Below are 22,569 nucleotides of genomic sequence, written 5' to 3' on the forward strand. Positions count from 1 at the left end.
AGTGTGTTAGGAAGTTTCAGCCGAAACGGAAGATGCACATTTTTCAACCAAATAGGATCAAAGCAAGGTTGTAGTCTCCTTTTAAATAACCCTCAGTTAACCAGACAAGCCAGTTCATTTTAACTTTCCGGTTAAAGGAAGGTTCACTCTAGTTCATTGATATTTATTATGAAAAACTTGATGGTAACCCAGTTGTCAGACCAAGATGAGGGTGATTCTTTCCTGCTATGTGACACACACCCCCTCAGGAGCTGTTGCTACTTCTAATGCAACCCTGGTTGGCGCCATCTGCCCCTGAGAGCTCTTTTAACCACCCCCCCCCCTCATTTTCCATGACTGGCTGTTCAACCCAAAGGAAACTGGTAGGCCACACAGCATGGCCAGCTTCTTCCAACCTTGGGTTTACCTCTGCAGAGTGGAGCAGTGACTGTGCAGGAAGAGGAAAGAAAAGTCATGGGTGCCTTGCTTCTCCTTTGATTCTTTCCTCCTCACCTCCTTTCATCCAGTACCCTTTTGCCTGGCCCCATACTTGATTTATGATCCAGATACAGTTATTTACATATATTATGTCTTACCCCCATCTTACACAGAGGAGATGAGAAATCGTGGAAATCAATAGGGCCTTTAAGTTTAAAAAGAACTCTATCATTTTATTTGATCCCCACAACCACCTTAGGAGATGCGAAGGAATTATTGTTGGAAAACAATAGATAAGGAAACAGGCTCCGAAAACTTAAAGCCATCGATCAGTATCACAGGTGTGGTGACGAGGTGGAAGGGTGAGGACTAGAATCCAAATCTCTCTCTATTTTTTAATTTTACGTTTATTTTTTTCAAATTTTTCCAATTGTTTTTTATTCTTAACCAAAGTTTCCAATTGGAAAGAATAAGTCACAGGAATCAAAGGCAGAGCATACTCACATGCAGTCAGTGATAGTGTGATAGCGATGTAATGAGACAGATGGTGGCTACCCTTGTGAACACAGCATCAGATATAAACTTGTCATCAGATATAAACTGAATTGTTCACCTGAAACCAGTATAACCGTGTGTCAGCTATACTCAAAAAAAGAAAAAAGTTTCCAGTTTTATTGAGACATAATTGACATACAACATTGTGTAAGTTTAAGATGTATGTGATATATACGGGTATGTATTGCAAAATTCTTTCTTATTTTAAATCCCAGTGTAGTTAATGTACAGTGCTATATTAGTTTCAGGTGTACGATATGGTGACATGTGGCATTTAAGAAACAACAAATGAGCAAAGGGAAAAGAGACAAATCAAGAAACAAACTCTTAACTATAGAGAACAGTTCAGCTGATGGTTAACAGAGGGGAAGGGGTGAAGGAAAGAGGGAAATAGGTGACGGGGATCAAGGAATGCACTTGTCTTGATGAGCACCCGGTGATGTATGGAATCCAAGTCTTCTAGGTCCCACTCTCCTATTGTGCCCCCTAGAGGGCTGTGACTTATTAGCATTTTGAAAGCAGTTGTGCTAATGAATTATGGTGCTCACAGTGGATGGAGGCCACCAGTCCCTGTGCCAAATATTGCCACCATTGTCCATAGCAGTTTCTTTCTATTTGAACTTTAGGTTTGAAATAAGGAGAGCGGAGTGGTTTTGTGCATTGCTTGCAGTGCGTGATGTAGTTAGCCAGCTTTGCAGGTGCTTTCATTTAAAAAGTAAACTTCTGATCAACCCACTGAGAGTACACGGCTCCATTGCAGTTACCATTCCCTCTCCCCAGAGTCATCCATTTTTTCTTTCCTCAGGGGAGATGATTTTGAGTTCCCCATGACAATCCTTCCAAATCCACAAAAGCACAGAGGCAGGAGAGAGGTCAGAAGCAAGGAGTCTTTTTCAGTGTTCAGCTGACCATCTGAAATGTGCTTTGAGATCGATGGGGACAGTTTCCTCCCAGAATATATAGGGAGTCTCTAAAAATAATCCTTTTACTTTGTGAAATGTGGTAAGTGGAAATATTCCTTTGGTTTGGCTTTTGTGTAGTAAACATTTGGGAACCATTAAAGCTCCATGTAATGTGAGCGAGTTCATCTGGGCTCCTAACTCGGGCTGATTTGCAGAGTTCACATTATAGCTCTGACAGAGAGCTTTTGGCATTTGGTTGTCTGATGTTGAATATTACCCCAGAATGATGAATTTTAATATTCCTCGTTTGTACTATTCTAGGTCTATGTAATTAAGCTCCCCATCCAGTTTGGGGAACACAGATGGCCCATGGCACAGTGACCATGACCAAAGAGGGCTGTTCCCCCTTGCCCCTCACTGATGCTCCAAAAGATAGAAGCAGGAAGCCACTGAAGCCTACTTTCCCCTTGGATCCCCAGACTGAAAAGGGAAGTGGGGTATTCTTCTGTATCATGGGTTCTGCTCCAGGTACAGGTGTCATGAGTGAGGCAAGTGTCCCAGAGCTGTGTATAGAGTCATGGGGCCCCATCTATCAGTGCAGAGGAGATTCCATCCAGCCCCAGTTACAGTGTAAAGTCCTCTTCTGCCCCCTCTCCAACCCCACACCCAATTTTACCCCAGGGCCTTCTCCACCCAACCTCAATAACTCTAGCTTACTATCTAGGACAGATATCCCTTGTAGACTTACCATGAAAAGGCTGTAGGAATGAGGTCTATCATACTTCTCCCCAGCACTTAGGAGTCTAGAGCAGAAAACCCTGCTCCCCAGCACCCAGTCTCTCCAGGGCCAGCTCGAGGGTGTAATATAATAGCAACAGTGAACAAGGGATATGTTGGCTGTTCCCTCCTGTTGAGGGATTCTGTGGTCAGTTTTATGATCACTGTTTGATCAGTCCCCTCTTAGACCTCTCTGACTGTAGTTAGGATTTTCCTCTTTACTCCCCCAACTGGGCCCCTGCTCTTAGGAAATGCCAAGGGGAATTATACAACTTGAACTAGTTTGCCATGCTGCTGGGGCACTCGTCTGTTACTGATTTCTTCTCTTTTTTTTTATTAAAAGCATTTCCATTCCCCTTGCTCAGAAACCTCTGAGTGTATGTGCACAATTACCAAGATGCCGAGTCATCAGCATCCTACCTATTGAGGAATGTCGGGCTCTGGGACACGAAAACATTGATCTTGCACAACACTCAGATGAGCTGGGACTTTCTTTGTCATGAAATGAAGGCTCTTTTCCTTTTAAAAATTGCTTTTATAGGCCTGACCTTTGTAAGACAGTTGTATCTTTTGGTGTTGGGAATCCTTTGGGATTTTGAATAAACCTTCAATAGCATTGTTCTGACTTTAAAAAACAAAACAAAACATGTTTCTCCTCCTAGCCCAACTGCGATCTTGCTTGCATGTGACGTGTGGTCCCTGTGAGTGACAGCAGAGTGGCAGTGAGGACAAGAACCCTGGGGGGAACGGGGATATAGTGGTGGCCCCTGTGTCCAACAGTGTGAATGTGGTTCAGGCAGAGCCTTCTATGGATGGAAGTGGTCTAGTACATAGATGGGCCTGTGTTTCTCTGCCATCCTTCTGGAATGTGCCTGGGATTGTGACATAAGGGATGAGGCTGTGGAACAACAAATGTGGGGTATGTCAAGCCTGTGTCCCACCAGGCAAAGTGGATGGTTATCGGGGAGAGATGGTTATTTCTCAGGGAGGCTGCATCCACAGCCCTGCTCACACTCTGTCCCCTTGTTCCAAATGGACTTGAGGTAAGGTAGGGTAGGGTACTTGACCACCAGGTCAGGGTAGGGTTTTCCACACTCCACGCACACGACAAAGAAGTCCCCCTCCTGCAGGACTGCTGGCCCTGCTTTTCCACAGCAGCTCCCCTGAGGAAACACCATCGACTTACTTAGCAGCCACCACCCCAGAAAAGCCACAGAGGGTCTGGCCACACCAGAACCCATCAGCTTGTTTTCAAGGGGCCAGAACGAGAAATGAAATGCAAATTTTTCTGCCCAATCACCTGGGTGCTTTGCTCTGTTCTTTGTGGCACCACCACTGTCCTTCTCAGTCCTTGGTCACTGTGGAGGGGGGTCTGACCTGCCATCAGCCAGTGGATAGGTAGGGCCCTAGAGACCTGAGTCCAGGATTCCTGGTTTCACATGCTTTTATTAAACAGACAAAGTCCTCATTTTCCCTGTGGCCTCTTCCTTGAGTTACTGGGCCAAAGCCTGAGGCCTCTTGGTACCCTGGATTCTCACTGCCCACTCTCTGACTCTCTCCAGCTACAGTTTTGGAGTGTCCTTCTATCCATCCCTAGATTCTTGGAGAAGTCAACTTCCCCAGAATGGCTTTAAGTTACAAAGGAAAGGCTTTCTAATCCAGGATGATTTGAGAGCTCTGAAATCTTTTTTTAAACAAAATTTAGATTCTAAGTAAAACCTCTTCAGTGGACCCTTAGGTGCTGATTCATTTATTCTGTACATTTTTATTGAGCACCTACTCTAGGCCAGGCACAGTGCTAGGTACTGGGTGTACAACAATGACCAGAAAATACCAGGTCTTTGCCTTCATGGAATTTAGCACTGAACTGAGTAGACGTAACAAGTACAAACACATAATGAATTAAAATGTGTGAAAAGTACTTTGAAGGAATGAACAAGGGACAGTGATAGAAGAAAACGGGAAACCTCAGTTCAGCCAAAGTCTTCAGAGAAGTTGGCTTTCAGCTGAGACCTAATGACTGAGAGCCAAGCAGTGGGGGTGGGGGTGAAAGGGGCAGGGTGGGCAGTAGAAATGCCATCCTCTGAGGTGGCGAGGGAAGGGGAACACTTGCATGGTTGAGAGGAGCAGAGCAAGCAGGGGAGGGGAAGAGAGTTCCCAAGATGAGACCAGACAGGAAATCGGGAGTCAGGTCATGGGGGACATTAGGGATGAAGCAAGGAATTTAGATTTTATTCAGACTAAATAAAAGAAAGCTTATTTAATGTGCTTCTGGCAGCTGAGGTGATCATAAGCTTATAAGCGGGGAGATGGGACTGTGGTCCAGGTAACTGGGACTTGAGTGGGGACAGACATAGATGCCCAAGGGCTTATTATGTCAGAAGCAGTAGAGGTGAGAGGGCCTGGTGTGGGACTGCGGAGCGGCAGGAGTCAAGGGCACCCCCCAGGTTCCTGGTATAAGTGACAGAATATATGTAAAGGGCACTTACTGAGAAGGGGAGGCTGGAAATAAAATCCTCAATTCTATAATCCTATCAAGGCAGCGATTGTTATGGCTCTAATGAGAAAAAATGATTCAGCCTATTGTTATTTTACCCTTTGCACTAGTTTGCCAGACAACAATAACAGCTTGCAGCTAAACAGACCATCAACCCTCAAGGACTCAGCTCCAAATACATGCTAATCAATTATCTTGATTGATGGCACCATTATCTCAGGAGACAGAATTAAATTCCCGAGGTCCTGCCCTAGAAGAACAAGGAGCGGAATCTCTGAGGAAGCGGACTCTGCATTTGAGCCCCTGAACTAAATCTGTCAGGAGAGGCTGACGGCACACCCTCCCCTTTCTGGGAAGAAATGCAGAGTGGCATTTGTTGGGAAGCAGAGGGGTGGAGGGGGCTTGACAGTCTCTCCTTCAGGTTTATTCTGCGGTTGAGATTCTGCTAGGGTCACCACAAGACCCTCTCTTCCATTGATCTGGGGAAGATAGTTCACACAATCCATTTTGAAACCAAGTGATGTGGTCTTAATTGAACTTTCCCTAGGAATGGTTCTTGAAAGTGGTTAAAAAAACAAAAAAGCAAAACAAAACAAAACAAAACAAAACTGACTCTGAACATTGAGATGCCTTTGACAGAAGTCCTGGGGGTTATTCCAGTATTCTGTTCCCCCATCCCCACTTAGGCCTAGATGGAATCCTGCCCTAGACACACTTTAGAGGACCCCCGTTTAGTCCTTCTTAGTCCCAGCCCTCCGTGTAGGTGAGGAGTTCATAGGGCCAAAGAGATGTGCCCACTGAGAGCCCTTGTTCTTCCTTCAGGACCACATTTCAGATACAGAATCCTGAAATTCCTCACCTAAACCTCCCGGTGGGGGCAGGGTGGGGCGGATAAGGAGGCTGGGAAGCCCCTAGGGTAGGGGCCATTTGTCCCCATACAACCCTGTTTTATGTTTTATATTTTAGCAGAAAACTCTAAGGAGTTGGAGTTGGCCTTCCAGGTTATGTTATGTTATGTTACGTTACGTTACGTTACGTTACGTTACGTTACGTTACGTTATATTATGAAGGTATAGTTGTCAAGGACAAGGATAGAACAGATTTTAACAGTTTATTCATGTGATTTGAATAGGTACCCATGTGATTGAATAGGTCTGTGGGTCTCCGTTTGTCCAGTGTCCTGACAGTGTTAGGGCAGACCTGAGTTATCCCTGCCAAAATGGCTCACCATGGCAAGGGTTGGTTCTATGTGCTGTCAAACCCAAGGCCTTCGCCTTTGTAAAATAAGGTTCGTGAACAGAGTTTATATCCTGATAGAGGATCTCATGCTTTGGAGTAGCTAACCACGCTCACAGCTCAGTCCTCATCTCCAGCGCTTAACCCAAAGACCAGAACTGAGAAAGGCTGTGGACCCCTCTGCCCCAGCCCCTCCCTGGTGGACGTTGTGGGGAGCAGGAGGAGCCTGCACAGAGTGGAGCCGTGAGTTCCTGTAACAAACTGAGCATCTGGGCTCTGACGGGAAGGGTGAGGGCCTGGTTCTACCACCGCCTAGAAGTCCTGTGGGCCCTTAGTAAACAACACCTCTCTCTCTCTCTCTTTCTCTCTCTCTCTCTCTCCCCCTCCCTCTCCCCATCGCTCTTTCTGTTCTCCTGTCTTTTCTCCCCACCCGCCTCTCCTTGCCTTTTCTCCCTCACCTCTCCCTCACTGTCTGCAGTAAACCGGTCCCCTTCTCGCTGCAGCGGGTTGAACCGCTCTGAGTCTCCAAACCGCGAGCGCAGTGACTTTGGGGGGAGCAACACCCAGCTGTGCAGCAGCAGCAACAACCTCTACACTCCCGACTACTCAGTGCACATCCTCAGCGATGTGCAATTTGTGAAGGTAACTGTCCCGGGAGGGCCATCCCCGGCTTGCCAGCCGGCTGGGGAAGCAGGACAGGATGTGCAATCCAATGCGCCAAGATAACACTGGGTGCTAATTGTTCCCTGGCTTTACAAGGGCCCTGTTTTTGGTTAGCTTGATTACTAATTTGTCACTCTTTTAAGATCTCCTGATCCCCATTTTTTGTGTGGGGAAACTGAGGCATAAACCAGTGCGGAATTAGGTTGCCTGAGACAAGTTGCCAGTGAACTGTTTCTTTTGAACCCCCTGCCATTGCCACCAGGTTGATTTGTTTTTCCGAGATAAATTTGCAGGTGATTAATAAACCAAGTATATGGAAGAAACCATGCTGTGATTTTCCATAAGATACTATATTTTTATGTCTTTCTGTTTCAAGTCTAAAATGCAATTTGGCAGGTATGTTAAGCAAAAACCCTTTGTGTAACCATTACACCCTTAGCAATCACTGAGCTCAGTGGAGCTCAGAACATCCATCACTTTGCACATGCAGGAGAGAGGCCACAGTGCTCATTACCTTGTAGTTAAAGAGTAGGGGGGCCATTGCTTCATACCTCACATTAAGATTGGTATTGCACAGAAACCTTCTAAAATGTCCTCCTTCTCGTGCTTTGATAGGTTTTATTTGCTAGCATTCTGCAAACTGTTACATGCCTGGAGTGAGCCCCATTTAACCAAGTCCAACAAAACACCCAATGAGTTGAGCTGGTATATCTTGTCCAGTCGCAGGCTGGATTATGAGAGATATATTTATCACAAAGGAGGGAGGAGGTTCTCTCCTTCTGTCCAGAACACAAGCTCTGATAATTTGAGAGCAGTGTGCACTGCCTGGCTTTCTGTGTTCCAGAACTCTTCAGATACCCTGAGGTGAAGACAGAAACATAAAGATAGAAAGTTACCAAAGGGAGGGGCTGAGCCTGGAAGGTGGGGTGGGATAATAACTGTTTGTGGGGTGCTCTGTGCATGAGCTTTGGGACTCCTTTGTCTGAATGATCCAGGTGGTCTGATCACCACCCTGTCAGGTAGGTACTACTGTCATAACCATTTTAGACATGAAGACATTGGAGCTTGAGGGGTCTAAGGTCATATGGCTGGTGAGTGGTAGAGCCAAGCTTTGGAATTCAGTCTCTCTGTCTCCAGAGTCCAAACCCTCAAAACCCCAGTCTTTAGGAAGAGTTGTGGGAAATCAGAGTTGAAGGAGCCCCAGGAAGAAATAACTTGCGGAAACTAACCCAGCAATACTCATGGGTGTGTGTGACTGGGGACACTTAACAAATCTAATGTGACACTAAAGTTAAATGTCAGAAAACTGAAGTCCATGATTCTCCTCCCTGCCTCCTTGTCCTGAAGCCCTCTCATTGCAGGCCTTCCTCAGAAGTGGAGGTAGGGAAAAAATGAGAACAGAGAAACTCTACTGGGCTAGCTCTTCCTGGTTTGTAGTACTGGTCACACGGTTTGTAGAAAAAGAACTTGAAAGTCACAATATGAGTAAGCAGTTCAACAAATATTGACTGAATACCTACTCTGTGCTTGATATTGACAAGATACTATGGTGAACAAGACCATAAGCTCCTGCCTTCCTAGAGTTTCTGTGCTAGGAGGGGGACAGAGAGAATAAACAAGTAACCGCATCATGAAGAACCTAATTTCAGGTAGTGATAAAGGCTAGGAAGGTAACAAACAAGGTAGCGGGATAAACAGTGATTGGGCAGAGCTGGCAAGGGGTTTCCTTTAGGAATGGTTATCAGAGCAGACTGACAAAACGACATTTTTTCTGGGACCTGAAAGGGGAGGGGAGGAGAATGTTCAAGAGAGAAACCACAGAGGCAGGAAAGAGCTCGGTGGTTCGTGGATCTGAGTGCTGGTACGCAGCGTGCAAAGACAGAGGCCGGCATGAAATGACAGTGGACGGTCAGCAGCAATGTTGTCTGGCATCCTTAAGCCAGAGGAAGGCACTTAATTCTACTATAAGTGCACTGGGAATTTTCAATTAAGTTTGTTTCTTAGGTCTTCACATTTGTCTTAGTTCAGGCTGCCATAACAAATAGTCATAGACTGGGTGGCTTAAACAACAAACACTTCTTTCCCACAGTCCTGGAGGCTGGAAGTCCAAGTTCAAGGAACCAGCAGATCCAGTGTCTGGTGAGAGCCCACATTCTGGTTTGCAGATAACCATCTTCTCCTTGTATCCTTACATGGGGGAAGAGACAGAGACAGGAAGCAAGCTGTCTTCCTATTAGGACACTAATTCCGTTCACAATCACTCCACCCTCAGGACCTAACTTCTTCCAAAGGCGCCCCCTCCACATGTCATCTCGCTGGGGGTTAAGATTTCAGCATAGGAATTTGGGGCAGGGAGCGACATAGACTTTCAGTCCCTAATGTTATTTACATCCTAAGTTTAGGAAATCAATATGAAGATTTTGCTTGCTGGTTTGGGGAGGAGAATGAATGAGAATTTGAGGCATCCTATTTAATGATCAACTGGTGAGCCCAGAGTTTTCTGGAACATGTCTAGGTGTGCCTGGATTGGGGAGCACTTTCAGGGGATGTATTGGACAGCTCCACAAAGAGGAATGTGTTAAGGTGAATACCTGGCATGGAGTTTGTAAGGATTTTCTTGAAACTTACAGATGAGCTCATGGATATCCATGCCTAGAACATAAGGAAAGGGGACATTCTACAGCTAATGAGGAACATAAAAGGGAAGTGTCTTTCCTGATGTTGAGAACCCCAAACCCGAGGTCAGTTCTCAGGTGCAGGTGTCATCCTTTTGGTCAGGCCAGAGGACTTTGCTGTGACCCAGGGCGGCTAAGTGACACAGAACATGGTCCCTTTTCCCACCTCGACATGTTGACATTGAGAAGACTAAATGTCAAAAGTAGAAGTTGAGGGGAGGTTAGAAACCAATTAAAGTATTATTCAGAAACCTCCTTCAAATCCTTGCCCCAGTCTCTTAAAAACTTCAATTGTAACAATTCTATAGAAGGGAACTTTGGGAGTTCAAGCTCTTGTTTGAACGTGCACTTGTTTGTTTGTGTATATATATATATATATATATATATGTTAAGTTGATGCCTTAGACTAAAGTTGAAAATTCCCTTCTGCTGATGTAATAGACTTGTTAGGGCTGCCCTTTTATTCCCCTCACCCACCTGCCCCCCTACCTTTTTAACAGAGGGGGAGCTTTTGAGGAAGCTAAAGACTGTTGAAGAGAGGTGTCCTCACGGCCCAGGCTCCTGTGATTGGCTGCATGGAGAGCTTGCAAGGGGTTTTCATGTCCAACAAAAGTTCCAGAACGTTATTAAGTCCGGAAGTAATTTGACTTTAAGATAAGCTTCAAGGGGCGCCTGGGTGGCGCAGTCGGTTAAGCGTCCGACTTCAGCCAGGTCACGATCTCGCGGTCCGTGAGTTCGAGCCCCCCGTCAGGCTCTGGGCTGATGGCTCAGAGCCTGGAGCCTGTTTCCGATTCTGTGTCTCCCTCTCTCTCTGCCCCTCCCCCGCTCATGCTCTGTCTCTCTGTCCCCAAAAAAATAAATAAAAAACGTTGAAAAAAAATTAAAAAAAAAAAAGATAAGCTTCAAAATTAGAAAGTTGTATCTAACGATTATCTGGGAGAGATATTAAAGCCACGATTAGTCATAGTAAATTATGAATGAAGGTACCAAAGAATCCTTATAAATTTTTTAACAATGCTTTTGGTAAATATCATCATTAAACTAAGACTATTTGGCCGATGTCTTATAGTCTAGATTGTGTAACCGTGACCAAAATGCCCCATCACCATCTGGTGGCAGAATCCCTAAATTGCAAGATGGTGTTGTGAGAGATGAACTTCATTAAATGATAGGAGTCATCACACTGGTTGAAGGTTAACTTCTGGACACGTTGGCTGCCAACTCAAAATGTCCAAAAGTGTACAGTTACTTCGGTTAGTTTCAAGGTAAACAGGTCTCCATTCCTTTGTAATTTAGAGGATGCTTGAGTTCCTAACTGGCTGCTGTGTAAGAGAAGACAATTTGAACTCAAGCTGCACTAAGAAATGCCTGTATCTACAGCAATAAAGAGAGAATAAAAACATGTTGGCTTTTGAGCAGTGGTTTGACTTCCTCAATGAGCCAATCAGTAGGTTGAGCATTAACGAGGGATCTAGACACCAGTGGCTATACTAAGAAATGTAAAACATATCCTCTGCCTAATGAGTTTAAAATCTAGTAAGAGAGAAGAAATGTAGGTTAAGCAATAGTGACCAAAGCAGGGTAGTATCTAATTGATTAAGAGTTTGTGTGACACTTATTTTAAGCACTGTATTGCTGCGAATGGACCAGACCTTTAAGAATTAGGAAAGAACAGGAGGAGGGATACCAATAAACAGGCGTATGGAAGATGAGTAAGCACAGTGCATTCAAGGGAGTGTGAAGAGAGAAGCTGGGCTGGCCCAGTGGTTCTGCGTGTGCGAGCAGTGGGAGCACCATTGGGCACAAGGCCGGATTATCAGAACTGGGCAGAGAGATTCAGGTTGATCTGCTAGACCTCTGCTGCCCAACATAGTAGCCAGTAGCCACATGGGGCTGCCAAACACACTGTGGTTCATCCAAATCAATGTGCCGTGCATGCAAAGTACACGTTGGATTCCAAGGACTTAGTACAAACACAGATTGCAAAATTCCTCATTAATACTTTTATATTGATTCTATGTTGAAGTGAAATTGTTTTGGATATGTTGGCTTAAACGAAACACTATTAAAATTAATTCCCTCTATTTGTTTTTACTTATTTTTAATATGACAAGAGAGTTTTCAATTACTTATGCAACTCATTATATTTCTATTGGACAGTACTGTTTTAGATAGTAAGAAATTCTCACATGGTTGAACAAGAGAAGCAAGGTGATGAAAAGTGATGCTTGAATCAAAAATGTGAAAAAATAGTAACAATAAAAGAACTGAATTAAAAAAAAAATAGTAATGCTTGAATCTAGAAAATGCAGCTGGTGAGAGGTTGTTTCCTGAACACATTTTCTAGAGTGGTGCCTTATCAACAATTTCTTTCAAGGCGACAGATTGACATGTCAGTAGTTTATGATTATGGGTTTTTTTAATATATATATTTAAAAAGAGGAAGCATTGTGAAAACAAGGCTGTGAGACTTAGGGAGAAGGTAACTAGTGGGTAGTACCTTTCCTTCTATACAACCATCCACCAACAGTATAGGCCCGCCCCCAACCTCTGCCCCTACCCCTGTACTGGGCAACCACCCTGCTCCCCCTACGCAGAACCATGCTTCTTCCCTCTAATGTTAGGTCCTGGCCGTAGCTGTCTGAATCTTCCCTCTAACATCATTGACAAGTGGTTATTTAACATCTGTGTGAATGCCTCCATGACACGGAACTCAGTACCTTATAAGGAAGGAGTACATTTACTCAGGATTGTTACCAGATGTAATGTTTTATTCCCAGCTCATTCTTTTGCTCCAGAACAATGCTTAAAGAGGGTTAGAGTTCCCGGATCCTTGCTCCCAGGTTCCTGAAGGGACATATCACTTTTTCTTAAGAACAAAGAGAGAATGGTACAGCTCACTGTGCATGTGGCCTGGACAGAACCTGTCCAGAAATAAACTAAATACAGCACTTTGCAACACTCCTGAGAGGCTTCTAGCTTGGGCAGAACAGCTAATGTCCCAACTGAGCCCATAAATCCATCTCACAGTCAAACAAGAACATACCCCCTTCCTTCTCCCTTCCTCCCGTCTTCCCTTCACTCATCATCTCTGCCTCTCCATCTTCCTTTTGTCATTGTCCCTACTTGGAATCTCCTTCCTTCCCCTACTTTGTCTTTCACTTTATTTTCTTAGTTATGGATTTACTTCCCTAAGACCTCATCCTGCCTTGACAACACCTCCACTCACTCCTACTCCGGGGGCAGAGGGACCATTGCTCCTGCCCCTTCCCCACCTCATGATGTGCCATGCACAGTTTAGATGAAATGAGATGATGATAGATTTGATGCCTTTCTTCGAAATGTATGCCCATTATAGAGTTAACTTGTGAGAGATCGATGTGGACGTGTTTTAAACAGTCATTTCTAACAGTTGGATGGCAGGTTCAATGGCGTTATCTCATTATCACTGGGCCTCTGTTACAGGCCAGCTTGAAAGTGGCAACACTGGGACTAAACTAAAAGCCAAATCTAAACTAGTTAACCCAAAAAGAGTAATATCAAGTACTCTGGTGAGCTTATCAAGAGTCGTTTAGGAAATGTTTCTGTCCTTTAAGCCAGAAGAACCTGTAAGACTCTAAAGAAAGCTCCACCTTTGGGAAGCCCATGGACACATTAGAGAATTGGGTTTGATGGTGACACTGGTTCCAGTTGTGTGCTAGCTGGCTTTCGGTCATCAGATGCCTATAGACCCCAAGCTACAAAGCAGTTATTGGGACACCTCCTCTAAAGGATTGTAAAAGACAGCCTAGTGCAGCCAGGCACACCCACTCACAGTGCAGAGCCCAGGCTGAGATTGTTGTCCCTGAAGAGCAAGACTAAAGGCCTTTAAACTACAATATCCAGGTTACAGGGGCACCATTGTTAGGCTCTGGAGTTTCTCCCTCTGAAAACTTGGAGCTTCATAGTCTCACTTCCCCTGCCACCTCCCTGGCTCCCATGAGTGAATAGCACTTTCCCAGGCAAAACCCATACAGTGGAGACAGTGCCCTGGCTAGGACTCTGAAAGCTTGCTAACTGTCAAACTTGAGGCAATCCCTCAACATTTCTGGACCTCATTTTCTTATTTGTAAAATGGGGATCAAAAGAGCCCTCATGCCTACCCAACACAGTCACTATGAAGAGCAAAGGGGTAACACATACCCAGGTGCTCTGTAAGCCATAATATACCCTATGGATGGAAGGTTCCACCCTCCTATCCCAACCTCTACCTGCAAGAGCAAGCTCTTATGGGTTAGTAACACTAGCACTAGACCTCCCACCCACATCCTAAAACCTAATATCAGTTCCATCTCTTTTATGAAATTGATAGCCCTTCCAGTAATATATATGATTTCCAAAAATGATATATAATATTTTAAATAAGAAATTAAAAAGAAATTGCAAACCAATTCGGTGAAAAAGCAATAAGGCATGAGTTTGTTACTGTAAGTAAATAATAAATTTATCTGTGAGCTTCCTGGTCCTAAAAGCAAAGAGGGCAAACGTAGTGGACATTTGTGTTCTCATCAAGTATACCATTTTTCTAGAGAAAGCAACTTTTTCCTGGCAGTAATTTCTTGAAGTATTTATCAAATGGATTACTATAGGACTATGGAAGACATCAGAAAAAAATAGTACATATTGGCCTCATCTGCAAGTTTTGCCAGTTTATGTTCTTCATATGGAGCTTTTTTTTTAGTTCAGCCCTGTATGCAAGCTGGGGGTCCACTATGAAAATCAAACATCAGTGAAGGCAATTATTAAGGGGAGTGTAGATAATAATTGGTTACAGGGGCATTTCCAAGAGTCCAGAGCATTGGACTCACCCGTGATGTGCATTGGGATCACCTGGGGAGCTTTAAATAATCCAGATGTCTGTGCCCCACTCTCAGAGATTTGGATATAATTGCTTAAGGGTGTTGCCTGGGTATCAGGATATCTTAAAGCTTCCCAAGTGATTCAAATGTGCTGCCAAGGTTGAGAACCACTGTCCCGGGAGGCATGAATAATTAGCGTGTCACTTTGATCCTTTCTCTGAAACACTGCAAGTCCCTGAACCATCAGTATGGGCAGCATCACAGTCAATTGATGGTGAAATCTCTAATACACGCCTGATGTTCTGTGATTGACTCAAGGTAAGGTTTTAGTCTGAGGGTAGGCTCCAGAGTTGACATCTCTTGGGGAAATTTTGGAACCTGATTTCTCACTTCCCAACAAAGGGGGCTGTAAAAGTCTACAGTAACATTGAATCTATTGAAGACTTTAGGCCAATGCTAAGTTGAGACCCCCATCGTTGCATGCCATAAAGCAGAGAACATGCCATTTGGGCCTGAAAAATATCAAAGCCAGTTAACACTTTGCCACTTTATCCATTTGAATCCTTTAAAGGATTCAAAACCTGAGTAGGAGGACTGTGTTTGATTTTAACTAGGTCTTAAGTCAGTGGTGCTCAGAGTGCAGTCTCCAAACCAGCTGCATCAGCATCACCCGAGGACTCGTTAGACCTGCAAACTCTCAGGCCCTACTCCAGACCTAGCAAATTAGAAACTCTGAGAATGGGGCCCAGCAATCTTGTTTTTAACGAGGCCTCTGGGTAATTCCGATGCTGAAATTTGAGAATAACGGTTTTAAACTATCAAGAGAACTATCTTTGTCCCCTCTAATGGGCAGTAGTATAGCTAGACGCTTGGGATCTCTGCATGTGGGTCTCCCATACAAAATGCAAAAAGACATACATTCTTAATTGGTGTTTTGTGATTAGATTAGTTGTGCTTGGAATTTGCTCGATCCTCATGCAAGACATCCTGAAGTTTGTTAGAGAAGAAAAGATTGATAATGTCCAACAAAGTAATGAGTTCCCAACTTGAGGGGAAATAGAAGATTTCTCTTTATGATGAGAAAACATTGCCTGAATGGTTGTCGAGGCTAGATATTTTGGTGAAGATTACAACCTAACATTCAGGATGAGTGCTAAATTTTTAAACATTTTGGGGTAATTAGAGGACCATAGGATCTAGAAAATGTAGAAAGAACATCAGAGGATAATAAAGCAGAATAAAATACTCAATAAAAATGACCAGAGCAACAGCCTGTACAGAAAGGAAAGGAGAAACATAGGTGTATGAGGAAAGCAGAAGTGGGATGAGCCAGAAGTGATGGAGAGTCACCCCCCTGAGAATGTGAGTACTGAGCTGTCTAGGATTGACTCCAGGACTTCAGTTTGAGCATCACCCACAGCCCCCAGGGAGGCCAGGCATCCAAGCCACCGGGGAAGGGAGGGTCTAGAGGGCAGGTGCTGGAGAGTGGGCAGTTGACAAGGGGCCACTGTTAAAAGAGCCCTTGCCAGATACCAAACCAGCTTCAAGCCGCCTCCATTCCAACGTGGAAATCTTAACCATTCCCTCTCCTATTACCAGCCACGCAGCCTTACTATTCCAACATGTAATACCAATCCTGCCCTGAAAGGAAAGGGAAGGAACATGAACAGTGTGTGGTTTTGCCTGTTCTCTAGCTAAATGCAGTGAAGAAGGGAGGAAAACATTTGAGGTGACCATAGTGCTTGAGAAGACATGGTGTGGCACTATGTGCCATTGTCACTTTTCACCCCGTGCCATTCATGGATTCATGGTAGCACATTTCTATCCTGGGTGGCACAAAAACTAGCTAGTTTTTACTGGACACAAGGATGCGAGGCATGAGTCTGCAACATACACCCAGAGAACAGAGATGACAGATAAACCTTTCTGTATTCCAGAAAAGACATGTTGTTTCCTTCCTGGAATTACGGGAATTCCCTTCTGGTCTGGCTAAGCCTGATTCTCCAGATGCTTTTACTTGTGGGTGAGGCTTGACACATCAGGAAAGTCGCTAGGAAGTCTCCCATGATCTGATGAAGGAGCTCGGAGACCTCTGCTGTGGACTTTTCCCACATAGGAGCATGATCCCACATCCGGTGGCGGGCCAAGTCCAAATGAGAAATGACTGTGCACTCCCAGGCCTCAGCATCCAGCTTCCTGACAGCAGGACGTGGAGCAGCAAAGCTTCCCTCACTACACTCCCTGTGGACCCTTAGGAAGAGGTCCCGTGGCAATAGTGGAAGCACGTATTTAAAACTTCTCTATGGGCAAGTACTCTGCTACCTGAAGGTGCCCTCCAACCTCCTCCGAGGCTCAGGAGAAGGCTTGGCTCTTCCAGGGGCACCATGGAAGTCCAGAGCCAATAAAAATGACAGTGGGGACTCATTGTCCCTCAACTGCTAGGCTGGTACAGCTTGGGAAAGGACCCGGTTCATGGATCCTCACCCGCAGAGGTCAGGGGTTCCAAAGCACCCTAGTAGGGCTGCTTCTGAGCTCGGAGAGGCTGACCACATCCAAGGAGGACTCTGCCCAGCCCCTCTTGAGCTTCCTCCCCTCTCTGCCTCTTCTTTCTAGATCACTCGGCAGCAGTACCAGAATGCACTCACTGCCTGCCACATGGACAGCTCACCCCAGTCCCCCGACATGGAGGCCTTTGCTGACGGAGACTCCACCAAAGCCCCTACGACCCGGGGTACACCCCAGACCCCCAAGGATGACCCTGCCATCACCCTCCTGAGCAACAGAAACAGCCTGCCGTGTAAGTCCGTTGGGTGGATGGGCTGGGCTGCCGCGGGGTGAGGGCAGCCCCACCTTCCTCCTTCAACCCTGCCCAGAGCTGCCATCCTGTAGCAGTTGGAGCCGCAGGTCTTCTCCAGAGCAGATGGGCACACACTTGCTATCTTCCCCAGGCAGCCGCTCAGATGGGCTGAGAAGCCCCGGCGAGGTCGTGTACCTGAGGATGGAGGAGATGGCCTTCACCCAGGAAGAAATGACGGACCTCGAGGAACAGAGCACACAGCAGCTCTCACTGTCTTCTGCAGCAATTCCTACGACAGCAGGTCGGGCAGGGAAATTGGGGTCGTCACCGTTGGGCACTGGGATGGCCCGGGGGAAAATCAAGGAGGGACCCCAGCCCCCATGTAATATTACCACCTCCTCACACAGTGAGCGAGGGAAGGGAAACTCACACTTTTCTAAGTGCCAACCCCTCACCAGGCCTGTCGATCCATTCTCCCAGGAAGACCATGTGTAGGGTGGCGTTAGGAGCTAGGTTTCCATCTGGATTCAGATCTTGGCTCCTTCATTTAGGAGCTATGCGATTTTCAGCAAGTTACTTTAACCTAAGATGCTGTTTCCTTATCTTAACAGATAAGTTTCTTCCTTATGTTAATAGATGTAAACCATGGTGGCTAGGTCATGAAGTAGCTTGGGGCATAAATGAAATAGCTTATACAGAGGGTGTATCGCAGTGCGTGGTACCATGCTCTGTATTAGGTAGTTCTTAGAGACCTGCCTTACAGATGAGGAGCCTGAAGTCAGCCAGCACTCTTACTGGCAGCACTCTTCCCCTCTTTTGGGCCAGAGGAGGTAATCTGTAGAACTTGTCCTGAGTTCTGAGAGCATATCATCTCTGAGTCTCTCAACGCTTCTGTCTTGGCAGTGGTGTTGCTCTGAGTTCCCTATGTCCCACCTGTCCTGAGATCCTCCTGTCCTTGCCCCACTGAGATCTACTTCCCCAGGCCTTCAGCAGTGCCTGTGCCCCCACCCCTGACCTCCCAGACCTGCCCCAGTCCATAGTCTGAGACCCCTTGAGTCCAGAGCAATGACCCAACAAGTGCTCATCAATTTTTGCAGTCAGTACAACAATATATTTGAACTTGTGGCTAACTCAGAATATCTGGGACATACATAAGCACCATGCAAGGACCGGAATTTAGAACTGGTGTTCTTTTTCTCCCTCACACACTGAATTCAGTAGCTAAATCATGTAGCAAGAAATTGTTATCAAAGGAGTAAGAATGGAGAAAATAGTCTTTGGAGTTCATCTAGTTCCTCCTCCTTGTATGACACAGGGACCTTGCATGCAGACCCTGAGGCCCTGAGAAAAGACTTGTCTGGTCTATATACTGCCCTAATAGCAGGATCAGCCTCATAGCTTTGCGTGCAATGCTGTTTCCACCACCCCACTCTGCCTCCCAGGTCAGGTTCTTACCTCACTGGTATTAAGGGCCTGGGCCTCTTCCTGGCTTTGAGATTCTGTGCCTCTCTAAATCCCCACTGGGTTCGGTGGGAAACATAACAGACGTGTGCTTAATTGTTACTGAGTCCTGTGATTTCCCAGGGTCTGAGTAAGTATCCCCACCTCAGGGTCCTCAAATGTGCTTTTTGTCTGGCAAAGATACTGAACAGAGAACATCTTGTCCTCTTCATCTCTCTGCTGCCAAATAACATTTATATTGTTAGATTCTCGCTCCTGGTCTCTTTGTTCCTTTTGTGGCACTAAACTGCCCTTTGCTAACTAATGAGAGCCAACAGCTTCCTGGACATCCCCTCCTGTTACAGCCACCGCTGCCTTGGCTCTGGTTTTGAACTTTCACCTGCTGAGGAACATCACTCAGAATCACCCTTCCTACATCCCTGGGTGTGTAGGTTGGGAAGACTTGAGTTCTTTCTTCTTTCCTTTCTCTCAGCATCAGATAGTGAATGTTGCAATATCAACCTGGACACAGAGACCAGCCCCTGCAGTAGCGACTTTGAGGAAACCGTGGGCAAGAAGCTGCTGAGAACCTTGAGTGAGTAGCTCTTCACCTAGATGAAAGCCTCCCACCAGCTAGTTAGTAGACAAATTATGTTAGGATATTACCCCTGGAGGAAGAACCATTGACTCCTTGTGGGAACCTAATGAGGTATAATCATGGAAATCTGTAACAGGGCTTGGGCCAGTACTGTGCCCTTGGTAATGGGGGAGGGGGGGATGCATCCCATTCAGTTGGCTGTCATCTAGGACAGGAGTCTGCAAGCCATGGCCACGGCCAAATCCTGGCCTCCCTCTCCTGCCCGTTCTTGTAAATAAAGACTTACTGGATCGTAGACCCATTTGTTATCTATGGCCACAATAGCAGAGTTGAGCAGTTGCAACAGGGACCAAATGGCCTGCCAAACCTGTAAGATTTACTGTCTGGTCCTTTAAAGAAAGAATTTGTGTCCCAGAGACTCAGTAGAAAGGAAAGCAGTATCTTTCATGGAAGGAAGTCAATAGCAGAAAAATACTCCTCCCTAAAAACAACAGAGCTGGGAACACAGTGCCCTTCCATCCTTGAGGACAATTGTATGATTACCCCACCTGCCCCAATGCAGAAAGAAGGTTGTTTCCAAGCTACAGAACGTAGGTGTGTGGGAATGGCCCCCAGCTACACCCACCAAAACCCTGGCTCATGGAACACCAAAGGCTGTGAGACCAGCCTTCTCACAGGAGGTGTCTGCCAGGCAGTTGGGCCTGGTTCTGAGGAGATGGAAAGACCTGGTTCTGAGGCATTACCTGCCCTTTACTCAATCCTCTCAGGAAATCTCCATTCCACTGGCACTAGCCTGGCTTTTTGGAGATGTCATCCCAGGTAGATGTAAATATGCTGATATCAACACCAGGATGCAATGCAGATTACTTTCTGCAAAACTGTCAAGGGCTTTGCCACCATTTCCGCATCTGTTTTGGAGAGAGTCCATATCAAGGAATGTCCTCCCAGCCAGAGATTGATCCTTACAAATTGTTTTTCAGGTGGTCGAAAAAGGAAGAGGTCACCTGACGGAGAGAGAGCCTCTGAGGAGAACTCCAATTTAATGCCTCTGATCACATGACAGGGCAGACAGTGTTTGCTGGGTGTATGAGATTCAAGAGCTTTGAGGGAGAACCCACCCTCCCATCTTCTGTGTCTCCCGAGGCCTCCCACAGGTGACAGAGCATTCTGCTTTCCTTACCACCTCTTCACCCCTAGCAGTCAGTTTGGCAGATTTCCCCTTGTTGCCTCCAGTTTGACTCAGAGCCTTGGTGTGCCCATCATGGATGGAGGGGCCTCCGGTGGAACATGCTAGAAATGATCTTCTCCACGGCACAGTCTGGGACTGGAGAAGAAATGACCCCAAGCTGACAATGCCACTCTGGGACCCGACTCCCTTTTTGTTCTTTGGGATCCCCCCCCCCATGCCATATTTCATGCTTAGCTTAGCTCAGAAGGCGCCACCGACAGACAGGAGTATAGGCGGCTGGAGCAGCAGGTATGAAGGTCAGTTCAGGAGATACACCAAGAGTTTCTCCAGGACTTTAGAGCTGTGGGACTTGGCAATGGTGGCATGTGATGTTACAGAACAGAAAACTGTCGGTGACCAGTTTCCTGTTAGATAAGGATTCTAGCAGCCTGGGAAATGTGTCTCAGCTGGAATGGAAAGACAATGAGATGGAACATCAAGTCACCGTCTTGCCCAGGGACACATCTTTTTGGCTCCCTATCAGCAGTCATCAATCCATCAATAAATCTGCTCTGGAAGAGAAGGAGCAGAGAGCAGAGACCCAGTTGGGAGCCAGAGATGGAATTTCAGGTTTTAAGTTCAAATCAAAGCAAACAAACAAAAACTTATGTAGAAAAATTCTAAGCTGTTAAAGCAAGTATAGCCATGACAAACCAAAGAGTGCCCAGGTCAGCCAAGAAGGATGCAAGCTCTCATGGGACTTCAATGTGCATTAAACAGGAACATTGAAGAATCGCTGTCCTTTTTCATCTGTTCCCCCCACTCCACCCCTTACTCCTCCCCAGCAGGTCAGCTAAGTGTACTTCACTCCAAGAATTTACTAGATCTCTTTTCACCCGGATGGGGCATAGTCAATTCCAAGTATGGCCACTAGGTGGCGAAATAACTCCACATACCTAATTCAAGAATAAAATCACTAATCACACAGACCACTAACCACACAGCCAACCAACCTTTGGGAAAATGTAGAATAAGTGAAGGTTGTCTTTGGGACACCTGTCTCCCTTTCTGTCTCCCATTCCCTGAGTTCCCTCAGTCAGGGATCCAGTGATCCCGTGGTGCCTGCTCAATCTCCAAACCTTCCCCTGGGGTATACTATCCAGGCTTACCCCCTCTTTCCCCCCAAACTGTCACTCCCACACCCCCATACCCATTCAGTCAGTAATCACATGGAGAGGGAAGGAGACTGATAATTCATTCCTCTGGGAGAAAATGCTTACCCATAGGAATCTTTAACTCAGGGGTTCTTAATGTAGGGGTCAGTCACCCCAGGGGTTCCATTATTGGACTTCAGAGGGTCTATGAAGCCCGTAAGACTGTCAGAATTTAGTGTATGTGTTCTTATGTGTGTTTTCCAGAGGGCTAAAGCTTTCATGAGATTCTCAAATGTCTCAGACCCACAAAGAGTTAAAAACCACTATTTGAACTCAGTGGAACTTTCAGCCCAAAGTTTCTGCAATGCAGAGTGAAGTGAACAGTGGGCAGTTCGAGACAGATACAAGTGGTCTTCTCTAGTGTCTAGCAAATCAATGGGGAAAGCTAGGACCCGCCAAGAAGTGGAAGTCTCCAGAGATCCTTGGCACAACCTAGGGTATCATACCACACCCCCACACGTTTGTCCCCGCTTCCCCACCAAACCAGAGCAGATGTTGCAGACAAGAGGGCCACAGCATTTGGAAGTAAAGATTTTCCCACTGGAGATGCTCTTTCCAGCAGTGTATGCCTGACTTCTCACCCCTTGCTCAGTTCTGCCTGAGGCTCAGCAGTGCATGACTCCTAGATGATTCCACAGCTGCCACCTACTCCCAACACCTATTCTTGCCTAATAGGAACTGGCAAAGTGTCAGCCCTCAGTGCCGGGCACCTCAAACCCAAACCGGTGAACACTGAGTTTCAACAAGAACTGTCATTGTGCAATTTTCCTGCCCAGCTGGCCACTGGCCCAA

At 46.0% G+C, this 22,569-nt stretch overlaps 1 protein-coding gene across 2 annotated transcripts in view; it reads left to right on the top strand.

Annotated features, from left to right (window-relative positions):
* CNNM1 (cyclin and CBS domain divalent metal cation transport mediator 1) overlaps positions 1 to 20,487 on the top strand; it is a 63,529-nt gene extending 43,042 nt beyond the window's left edge. For both annotated transcript variants that reach the window (XM_047072674.1, XM_047072675.1), the window contains 5 exons: positions 6,863 to 7,026; positions 17,174 to 17,357; positions 17,509 to 17,658; positions 19,291 to 19,392; positions 20,376 to 20,487. In XM_047072674.1, the coding sequence (XP_046928630.1) occupies positions 6,863 to 7,026; positions 17,174 to 17,357; positions 17,509 to 17,658; positions 19,291 to 19,392; positions 20,376 to 20,455 (680 nt within the window). In that variant the 3' untranslated portion in view covers positions 20,456 to 20,487. The remainder of the gene's footprint in view (positions 1 to 6,862; positions 7,027 to 17,173; positions 17,358 to 17,508; positions 17,659 to 19,290; positions 19,393 to 20,375) is intronic.
* Positions 20,488 to 22,569: the final 2,082 nt, after the last annotated feature.

Source organism: Lynx rufus, unplaced genomic scaffold (genome assembly GCF_022079265.1).
Source record: "Lynx rufus isolate CCGP_SWC_20201006 ecotype Redwood Valley unplaced genomic scaffold, mLynRuf1.p SCAF_11, whole genome shotgun sequence".
NCBI classification, from domain to species: Eukaryota; Metazoa; Chordata; class Mammalia; order Carnivora; family Felidae; genus Lynx; species Lynx rufus.